General features: G+C 28.6%; 1 protein-coding gene and 1 pseudogene across 1 annotated transcript in view; both read left to right on the plus strand.

Moving 5' to 3' along the window:
• Window positions 1–11,437, plus strand: part of LOC117167902 (RNA polymerase II elongation factor Ell-like) — a 12,694-nt gene extending 1,257 nt beyond the window's left edge. Inside the window, exons 2-5 of the mRNA XM_033353143.1 lie at window positions 2,125–2,379; window positions 7,577–7,647; window positions 7,763–7,969; window positions 10,707–11,437. Coding sequence (XP_033209034.1) covers window positions 2,132–2,379; window positions 7,577–7,647; window positions 7,763–7,969; window positions 10,707–11,206 — 1,026 coding nt within the window. The 5' untranslated portion in view covers window positions 2,125–2,131 and the 3' untranslated portion in view covers window positions 11,207–11,437. The remainder of the gene's footprint in view (window positions 1–2,124; window positions 2,380–7,576; window positions 7,648–7,762; window positions 7,970–10,706) is intronic.
• Window positions 1,228–1,377, plus strand: LOC117181730 (annotated as a pseudogene).
• Window positions 11,438–11,672: the final 235 nt, after the last annotated feature.

Here is an 11,672-nt window from a genome sequence, read left to right on the forward strand (position 1 = left end):
AATAATGCAATTAACAATAATTGTAATGCTTTCTTTTAACAAATCGCTTCGAATTTACTTCAATTTCATGTTCCAATAGTACCAGCTATTCTATTATCTAACCCAGCTTTCCATTAACTTTAAGACTTAAAAGTTCATTTCCTCATTTAGATATTGATTAATAATTGAAGATTATTCAATATACTTAACCCTTAAATGGTAACGTTATTTTTGGCTCCTTCTAGAGGTAAAGGTGGGTCACTCGTGCTCGGCGCTTTATAAAATGCTCTTAAGTGCTCTAAAAAATTGCGCAAAATTCATGAAATGTTATCAACTATCCTGTTATAAGGATCAATTGCTATACTGACGATTTGAACATTTGTTTAAACAATATAATTAAATAAACTCTGCAAGCTAGCAAAGGGAGAAACTTTTGCCGAGGCATAAGTGACCCACCTTTACCTTTTAAGGGTTAAAGACTTGAAAATTTAGTTAACTTAAATTGTCTTTATTTGAGCAAAACAACCGATTTAAAAGCCTGAAAACGATCGCACAAAATTTGTGTCATCCGGAAACACTGTTTTATTATTAGAAGAAGAAAATTTTTGAGCTAAAACTTCATAACGAAAATATCAATAAAAGCATTTAAGTTTTACCTGTAAAACACTTAAAATATTCTTTAAAGTGACACCATCTTATACATAAACTTGTCATGGGATAACACAAAAGTTATTTACAACATATAAAATTAGTCAAAAAGCGTAAAATAATTGATAATACCCTTATTTTTTTTATTTTAAAAAGATTTGAAGTAAACTTAAAGTCATATTTTACTTGTATTATAATGTTTTGCAGCATTAAAATGATTTATAAGCATATAACCTTTAATAAAAATAAAAATACGAAACAAAACAATGTTTCTTCAAATTAATCTCTACAATTAACATTGAATGTAGAAATATGACGAAAATAAGAATTATTATGTTAAGTAAGATCCATGAACCCAGCAAACACGTTCTATAACTGTTCCAGATCAAAAAAGGAACTGTGTTCTATAACAGTTGTTACAAGATGGTGACATAACTGTTCTAGAACAAAAAGGTAACAGTGTTCTAGAACACTGACAAAATTGCGACAGAACTGTTCTCGAACTATGTGACAGCACTGTTCTGTAACAGTTTCTATAGAATTTTTTTTAGAACAAACTGATCACAGACGCTCTATAATATGTTTTTCAAGTTTATTCTAGAACTGTTCCGTAAGAGTGTTCTAGAACTAATTAGGAACAAAGATTAGTTCGCTAACACTATGGTCGAGCTGGCCCTTGCGAATATCCCTAATGTGGATATCTCGGACGTATAATTTTTGTTAGTCGGGACTGTGTACGCGCTATCCCGGATCAAAATATATCCATAGGGATATCAAAATTTCTGCCTCATAGGATATTCCGACGGGTTATCGCTAGAATAACCCGGGACATACATGGGGTCTAATCGAATATCCCGGGATATCCTATTGCTGTCAGGGGTACATAACACTGTTCCATATTTGATAAATGACAGTTCTAGAACTGTTATAGAATTGTCCTAGATTTTTTACAACGCAGCGTACCAAAGTTCTAGAATTGTTCTGGAAATGTTACAGATCGATTGTCACAGCGTTCTAGATCTGTTAAAGATTTGTTATACAACATTTGTAATTGAGTTCTAGAATAGTTCTATAAATGTTACTGATCGATTGTCACAGCGTTCTAAATCTGTTACAGAATTATTACATAACACTGGTAACCGAGTTCTAGAAATGTTACAGAGCATATGTCACAGCGTTCTGGAACTGTTACAGAATTGTTCTAGTGTATGGGGGATGACATAGTTACTCGCATCTTAGTAACTTGTTACTAACCTTTTCTAGAACACGTTCTTTTGTGTTCTTGAACAGTTAAAGATCTGTTCTGTAACCATGTTTGCTGGGAAATTCCATGAAGTATCATTATATTTTCTGAAGTCCTAAAAAATGTATTCACATACCTTGAGAGACTTCAAAACCCCTTAAAATAGTCGAAATTTCAAAAAATACATATCAAACATTTATTTTTTATTTCAAATTGAAAAAAAAATTATTTGACGAGGCTTAATTTCTTTTTAGCACGAGGATGATTAAAGCTAAAGGGTTGAATATCTGGCGAAAAGTTAATGTGCAAGAAAGTGGAAGGTCTATACCACCACCACTACCTGCAAATATTAGACACTGTGAATCGACAAACATTTCAACTTCCGGTGCCGGTTCGTCCAGGTTCTCCTCCTCGACCTCATCATCTTATAAAAAAAATGCCTGTATTTCTCCTCCAGTTGGGAATAAACCCAAAAAACAACTATCAGACATTGCGCGTACGCCAATCAGGTAAAGTGTAATTTGGACTATCGTTAAATCATTATTGCTTGGTCAAAGATTTAAGAAATCTTTATTGATTAGTCAACCAAATCTCGGGGGTTTGGTTTCAAAGGTTTTAAATTCTTTTGAGTTTGCAAAGTTAAATCTTAAAAATTTCTAAGTATGAAATCGATCAGTTATTAATATTTAATTCTGAAGTCCTTTACTCTCAACAAGTTTAATTTTTCAGTTTTGATCATTATAATCGCTAATTTTAAAATTAAGGAAAATGTAAATAGTTTGAAGACTTGAATAATTAAGTATGAAAAGTATTTGGTATTTAACAATTTTGATGGTAAAACGTGTCAAGGTAATTAACTGGGTGATTACGCGTCAGAGATATTAGAATTTACAAGTGATCTTTCTATTTTAATTAAACTTTGTGAAATTATCGAACTATAAAACAGACCTCTTGAGCCCAAAAGATTTTTTAACATTTTCAAAATTTTAGGAGTTACGCCATATTGAATATTTGGGTTAGATTATTTAAATTATTGATATTTCTGGAACCGACAAATTGATTTTGTTTTCTATTTTGAAGTATTAGTGATGAATTACAGCTATATATTTAAACCATAGAATTTTAAATACAATTTTTTGAAAGTTTTCCTGAAAATAGTTTAAACAAATTTTTGATTCAATGTTTCGTGAAATTAATTTTTTGCGCAGGATAAGAGCATATTTTTTAAATCGCCTTTCATTTGAAAAATAAAGTTGATGGAAACTTTTTGGTTCCAAAGATATCTTCATTCTCGTAAAAACATTTGCTGCGCTGCGCTGCCATTGCCGTAACTATCAAACGATAGAAGCAGTACATTTTGTTTTATCTTTTTGGAAACTTTTTTCCCATGCTCAGCGTAACATTACATTGAATTTCGAACATTTTAATTCAACCAAAAATAACTTAATATCTTAATTTTTCTTAATTTATATTGCCAGTGAGATTGATAAGAATTCAGCAAGGAAAGTTTCATTTAGTATTATTTGTTAATTTTACAAACATATTGTATAAACAATTGTCAGCTAGTGTTAGCAGTGACATAATTTCATGTCTGTAAATGGCTACCATGATCATTCAATTATATAATTTGTTTCTAAATTTGATAAATACAGGGTGTCTACCCTACCTGAAAAACCTGGAAAACCTCGAATTAACCCCTACCTGAAAAACCTGGAAAACCTCGAATTATCAGGGATTTTTTATATACGTGGAAGTGTCAGGATTTTTTTTTTAACTCAGGGAATTTTTTCGAGAGCGTGCTTCATTTTTTAAATTGCAATATTAAATGGAATGACCATGATTCTTTATTTGTAAAGCTAGCTTTATATCAATGTATTGAACCACTTGGTTGAAAATTCGTTTTTTTTTTTGTTTGAGATCAATGTTTCTAATTGAAAATTTAACTATTCCGTTTTTGGTTAAAAATTGAACGGATTTAGTTGAAAATTCGGTCTTTTTGGTTAAATTCCATTTTTTTTTTATTAAAAATTTTCATCTTCTTTGGTTGAAATATCAAATAATACGTTTTTTGTTCAGAATTAATATTTTTTTAAATGAAGATTTAATTACTTCATTGAAAGTTACTCTTTTGTTATAATTTAATTTTGCGTTGTTAAAGATTTATCATTTTAATTAAAAATTCAACTCTTTGTTTGAAAAATAAGCAATTTTTTGGAAAATTCATGTGTTTTATTTCAAATTCAACTATTCCAGTTAAAGATTCATCATTTTTGTTGGTAATTCATCACTTTGTTTTAAGATATAACTATATATTTTTTTTTTGAAAATTAGCTTCATTTTTGTTGCAAATTAGTTTTTTTTACTGGAAAATGCAACTATAAAAATTAAATCCTTTTCGATGAAAATTCATGTCTGGTAAAAAATTAATTTTTGACTGAAAATTGAACTGTTTTATTGTTGGTTGACAATTTAGATTTTTAATTTAAAATTCATGTATTTTCTATAAAATTTGTCTTCTTTGGTAGGCATTAATCTTCTTTGTTGGAAATTTATCTTTTTGGTTTAAAATCAACTATTCTGGTTAAAGATTCATCATTTCAGTTGAAAAATCATATTTTTTGTTTAAACTTCAAGTATCCATTTTCTTACTTTATAGTTTTGAATAGATAAAATGTATTGAATACTTTGATGTTAATTGTTTTTTGTCTACTGGTCTAAAGTCAGTTTTTGGTTAATATTGATTTTCATTTATAAATTGTGAAAAATTGCTCTTAAACCTGGCAAAATGTATAAATATTTTGATTTTAGACAAGGAGACAAAAATATAAATACTAATCATTTTAGTTGAAAATTCATCTTTTTGGTTGAAAATAACACCAATTGGTTCAAAATTGAACTCTTTTGTCCAAATAAACTTTTTGTTTAAAATGTATCTATTCCAGATGAAGAGTCATAATTTTAGTTGGAAATTTATTAGTTTGGTTGAAAATTCAACTTTTTTGTTGAAAACTCATTTTTTTGCTTAAAAATGCAAGTATTGAAATTAAATAATAAAAATTTTAGTAATTATTTAATCTTTTTTATTGAAAATGCAAATACTTGATTAAAAGTTAAATTAAATTTGTTTAAAAAATAAATCTGCTTTTTTTCTGGAAAAATAATTTTTTAAACTGAAAATTTAACTATTCCATTTTTTGTTTAAAACTGATATTTCTTAGTTAAAAATTCACCTATTTATTTGAAAATTGATCTTTGTCTGAAAATTCAACTGTTTGTTTGAAAAATAATGTATTTTTCTGAAAAAAAAACGTCTTTTTGGCAGAAAACTAATCTTTTTGGTTGAAAATTCAATTATTTGGTTAAAAGTTCATCTATCTTTTTAAAAATCCAAATTTCTATTGAAAAGTTAGGAATTTGAAGCGGTTTAAATTGAATTTAATATAGTACTCATATTATTTTACATAAATATACACTGAATTTTAAGTATAAGTAGATCAAATAAAAATCTGTTAGAATTATTATTCAAATTCATTGATTTAAGAGACAAATTTAAGAAATGATTAATTATGTTTTCAGTATTATTTAATTATTTAATTAATCTATCGTGCTAACATATTTAATAACATCTGGTAATGTTAATTGAAAATTCCTAGAAACTGAGAAAACATTATAATTAACTCGCCGAAAATTATACCTGGAAAAAATTTGAGATACCTGAAAAAACATGGAATTGCCAGGGGATTTTTCCAGGATTTGAGTCGACACCCTGTAAATAATATCAAATAATATATTTTCAACTCTGAACTTTACTGGCAACATAATTTAGGGACAAGTATGTATTAGCATTTAGAATTTCTGAAAAACTTTGAATAACAATTTTAAATTTCCAAAAATTTGAAACAACATGTAGATTTTTCAAGACATAGAAATAAAATTTTGAAGTGTTTTAAGAACATCTAAACTATTTAAAATTAAAATAATTTAAGTTTTGATCTAAAAATTGTCCAGTTTAAAAAATGTAATCGTTTAAGTTCTAATGTTTCTAGCTTAAAAATTAAATTAAAAAAAATCAATTTAGAGCATTAAAAGTGATAAAATAGATTTATGTTTTTATATTTGTGCAATTATAATGCATCTAATTTAAAATCCTTTAATTGAAAATGTAAGTACTTTCCATTTTACAGGTATAAGTTACAGCATTTTCATTTTTCATTATTTCAAATGAAATAATGGTGAGCTTTAGACTTCGATTTTGTTAATTTAATTGACCGTGAAAAATGTTTGCAAAGTGGGAAAGACCGACAGATTTTTTAAAAATTTGTTTCCAAAAAGATAAATCAAACTTTGAGTCTCCATCAGTCTTTTTTTAATGAAAGGTGATTTCATAGGTAATCTTTATATTTCGAATTTAACAAAATTAAAAGGGGACTATTTCACGAAAAATTGATTAAAAAATGTAAAAAAATTTTTCAAGCAAAATTTCAAACTTTCTCATGAAAAATTGAATGTTTTAAAAATTGACGTGTAATTTTATCTCTAACACCTCCAAATTCAATTGCCGACTCCAGATTCTGACGATCCGGTGGTCTGCTGGCCCAACTGTAAACATAAATTAAGAAAATATTTGAAGAATAAAACTAGATAGTTATAATATGTTTAAGGTGGAGTAAAATTTAACCGTGAACAATTTTAACTTCTTTCACTCTAAAACTCATAACTTTTTAAGTATTTGATATTTTTACTTAAAATTTTATCTGAATACTTCCGAGATATGAAGCTTCGAAAATAAAATTAGCCTTTTGGCGTTTGTTCCAAAAAAGGTATTTATTCCGAAAAATAAAAGCTTCCATTATTATAAATCTGTTGAAAATTAAACGATTTTCAAATAGAAACGTTAAATATGGAGATGGTTCAAAACTTTACTGTTTTAAATCGAAAGCCTTTTAATTATAGTTAAATCATTGTCAGCTTCGTATTGAAGTTTGAACAGTTATTTTAAATTTGTAAATAGTAATTCCAAATCCATAGATTCATAATTAGACGGCACTGATCAACTTACAATTTTTGTAATTGAACAATTTCTAATAAAAGACTTCAAACAATTAAACTTCTAAAATTGATGAATGTTTTTGATGGTTCATTAAAAAAATTTTATTCAGAATTGTCTAGGTTTACAATTCAAAATAATTGAAAAATATTGTAGGCTTTTTTCATATTCTATAATTTTGAATGTTTCATTCTGAGACAGTGCCCAACTTAGAAGGAGTTAGAATGAACCTAATGAATTCATTCGAGTTTCACGTTAACTGCTGTAATTTGTAGTTTAGTTAGGATTACTTTAGTTTAAAAAATTATTTGCAAACTGGAAAATAACCGGGAATTTGTTTCTAACATTTGAACGATTACTGTCGGTTAGTTAATTAGTCAATTTTTAATTCATAGTTCCAAATTTTTTAATCATTCCTCAAGAACATAACCACCGAGTGTCAGTGAATTTATAACAATACGATTAATGTTCATGTTTCTAATGCACATATTTTTAATGTCGATCTTCTAATGTCTCTCTTTCCAATTGATGTGTTAATAATGTCTATATTCCTAACATGGCAGTCTTTAGTCTGATAAAAGTCGACCTAAGAACTAACTTTTCTTGAAACTATTCCTTGAATTCTCTTCTAACTTATAATTTATATTTTTTGTTTACAGAGAGAGGCTTATCCACCTTCTTGCGTTAAGGCCATACAAGAAACCTGATATCTATGAACGTATATACAGGGGTAAGAATTAATTTTTAATTGACATATAGGGCCTTAGTAAGCACAGCTCTTCCTTGATTACTAAATATGGTTGTCGGTTGAAATTGATTAATCAAATTTTTACTCGGTTTGGCAGAGGGTTGTAGAGAGAAGGATCGTAGTAAAATTTCCGAGCATTTGACGGAAATCGCCTTTAAAAGAGATCATTTCTATCTTCTGAAAAAGTCTGTGTGGAATAATGTTCAAGACAACTGGATTTACTACACCGAGGAGGAAAAGTCCCTTCTCAAGAAACGGAAACCTCAGAACCTCACGCTTCCCGGATTCAGTGATGGATCCAGTGGTCAGTTTCAGGGTTAAAAATATACTATATTAATTAATGTTCTTTCTCTTAATGCTTTAACCCTTAAAGGGCACACTTCCGTAAAATTACATAAAGAGCATACTGGGTGTTAGGTACCCAATGGTATTCAAACGTGTCCTGTGCCGACGGTATTGGATAGTTTTTTTTACAAGAAAATCAATTAATGATGTTTAATCTATATACTTTCAGGGGAAAAAGGTTTCATAACAGTTTTTGAAATTTAAAGTAGTTAAAAAAATTCTTTTTTGTCAAAAAAATTTTTAAATGACTTCTTTCACTCTAAAATTCATAACTTTTCAAGTTTTTGATATTTTTACTTAAAATTTTACCTGAATACTTCCGAGTTATGGCGCTTCAAAAATAAAATTAGTCTTATAGTGTTCGTTCCAAAAAAGGTATTTATTATGAAAAATAAAAGCTTCCATTTAATGAAAAATGAAGCACCGTACTGTGCGCCATTAAACTATTTTATTGATCTTAACTGCGTACAAAAATGATAAAAATCAAAATTATGTGAAAATGACATAAAAAAATAGGTTTTCATGTAATTTGTTAATCTGGCGCCATATGTTCCATTTTCTTGAATTTGGTACGTTTTCTTAAAGTGCAAATAAGTTGCTGGGTGTTTTACAACCAGAATAACCTTTAAGGGTTAATACAATGGCCAGGTTACGTAAGACTAATGTTTAAAATAATAATCCAATTGTATTAACAATTTTGCATGAATCCCTCTAATGAGAAATAATATAATTGCAATTTCAGTTTCTTTTCAAACCATAATGCCACATTAAAAAAACTTCAAGATTTGCGTTTCCTTTACGTTAAATTTCATTACGGCTCTCAGATTTGAAGAATTTTGCTTTTGCAGGGCTCACAGACCGGTCCCTATATCCTCTATTGTACCCTATTTTTAGTGAAGGTTCCTGAAGTAACCTATTTGAAGGGATTTTTAAGACTTTTAGGGTATTTTTAAAACTTTTAAGCATTTTGAGGAGCTTTTAATTTGGAATATTATAGGGAATTTTAAACGATCCCAAGAATTTTTTTATTAATTTAATTAATTTGAAGGGATTTCAAAACATTCAAAATTTTGTAGGATAGACTTTTTTAATTTCGGAAGAGCGGAATGATTTTACAAGACCTATAAGGTTTTAAGTTATTTTAAAAGGTTTCACAGGGTTCTATGAGTTTTCCGCGGATCTAAATAATTTTATAAGGGATTTTAAAGCTTTCAATGTATTCAGAAAAAAGATAAAATAATTTTCAGTGAAGTTCCTACCAAAATGCAATACCTAAACGTACTTTATTGTACTCTAATACATTTTCCAAAGTTTCAGCTCGATATTTTATTTATAAAAAAAGTTCTTAGGTTTAAAAAAACATTCAGTGAACTGAAAAAGTGAGGTCGGTAATATAGGTATTTAGCTGTGTCACATGCCCTTAAGTAAAAAATTGTTAATTTGATTAATCCTGAGTATCAATTGATCAAATGATCAGAGGATTTGAAATATTTTTTCAAATAGCTTGGCATTTTCAAAAACTTTGAAAAATTCACAAGGATTTCAAAAGATATTTAAGGATTTGGAATATTTTAGGTTATTTAAAAAGATTAGAAGTAATTTTTGTCGTTTGCAGTTATTTAATGGGATTTCAAATATTTTAAGATATTGTAAAAGATTCCTAGGCGTTTTCAGGGGCTTCAAAAAGTTTCAAATATTTCAAGAGATTTTCAAATATTTTTTGCAAATCGTTCAGTATTTGCCCTACATTCTTATTAAATTATCCTGTATTATTAAAAAAATCAATTATTCTGAATTCATTCCGTTTCACTCAATTCAATGGATTTTTAAAAAGTTTTTGAATTGTTTTGAGTTCGTTTAACATTGTTTTTTAAATGCAGTTTAATTTTTTATGTATTTCATCGAGTTTTGTCTCGCTTTTTTTAAATTCTTTTGAATTCACTCCAATTTTATTGAAATAAATGGAATTTTTCGATTTTGAACAGAATTCCAATTAATTTGAATTCGTTTGAATCTTTGTAGCCATCAATGACTTTTTTTGTTAGAAACAAGTAGGGTTTCAAAGATTTGAATATATTTAAAATTATTTTTTGAAATTTACTCTAAGTTATTTGGTATTTGCTTGAATTTTTTAATTTACTTGAACTCTTCTAAACTTACTCAATTCTACTTAATTCTATAGATTTTTAAATAGTTTTAAAAGTTTTTATTTAATTGATCTATACTTTTTTTAACTCACCTTGAATTCTTAGGCATTTCATCAAATTCTTTTGAATTCCTTTAAATTTTTCTAAGCTCATTACTCAATTCAATGAATTTTTTTCATATTTTTAAATCCAACTTTACGGAAGTCAATAGCATTTTTTTATTTTGAAAATGTTTTCCAATTAATTTCAATTTTTTAAAATTTAACCTGAATTTTTTAAATGTCACTATGCGCGTGAAAAAGTACCCTATTTCCCTATATTTTACCCCATAGGAACTGTGAGGCCTCTTTTTAGGAATATCTAAATCGTATACATGTAAAATTGATTAATATCTCGTGCATATTTGCATTTAATACTAATTTTGCAAAAGGTACATTACATTTTTTTAACTTCAGAGAACTGAATGGAGATCTAATCAAATGATTTCCCCTTTTCACTACCAGAAATTGTAGCCTAATTCTCTTTAAAAAACAAACATTTTCTCTACAGGGAGTAGACCGCCTTCAAATTCCATCCATCCAGGATCACCGCCATCGATAACAGCGCCACCACGCGCACTTCTAAAATCCAAGAGACCAGCATACAATGAGGGCAACGGCAATTTACCTACAAAGAAACCTAGGATATCTCAATCACGGGATCCGGAAGCTCTTTTTGTGAACCACGGAGAAAACGGAAGTACGGCTGGTAGTAGTGTTGATAGTGGCGATAGTCGATTTAGTTGTGCTGAGAGAGTGTCGGGTTGTGTGAATAGTCTCGAGGTAATCAGTGGTAGTAATAGTGGCACTTGCAACAGTAGAAGCAGTTTGTTTACCCGACAGAAGAGCAACTGGAACCAGAGGCAACCGGGTGGCCTCAATTCTGCTGAAGGAACAACTAATAAAGAAATGATTCGCGGTAGTAGCTACCCTGCTGCGAGTTTGTGTCTCGAAGTGATAGAGAAAATGACCAAAACCTCGTCGCGCAACAACGCCAGCTCGCAGTTCTGACGCCCGGAGAAACCGCGGAAACAGTAGCAACGCTTCGCTGCTCGAAAATGTCGAACATCTACTTTGAAAAAGACTGTTTTTGTTTTTATTTTCGATAAAAAGAGCATTAATTTACTTAAGGCTCTCTCAGCCTTAAAAAACATATTGTTATTACAATATTCGCGCTTAGCGCTCGATTTTTTTATAATTACGTATTTATATAATTCTCCAATAAATTATATAATCATAATAGTTGCATATGTATACAGTTTATACACAAGGGTGAACCGATAAAAATTAATGTTGCGAAATCGATTTCTAATAGCGAAAAATTATTAGTTCTTCATGAGCTGAATATTCTGTTTTTAATCGATTAATATATTGCACTTCTAAAAGTGTGTTGAAAATGGTTAAATTGAATTTCGGCGTAAAATATATGAAAAAATGAATTCTCAGGGTCACGAAGTTTTTAATATATATGTTTTTA

This window comes from Belonocnema kinseyi, chromosome 1 (genome assembly GCF_010883055.1).
Source record: "Belonocnema kinseyi isolate 2016_QV_RU_SX_M_011 chromosome 1, B_treatae_v1, whole genome shotgun sequence".
In the NCBI taxonomy this organism is placed as follows: Eukaryota; Metazoa; Arthropoda; class Insecta; order Hymenoptera; family Cynipidae; genus Belonocnema; species Belonocnema kinseyi.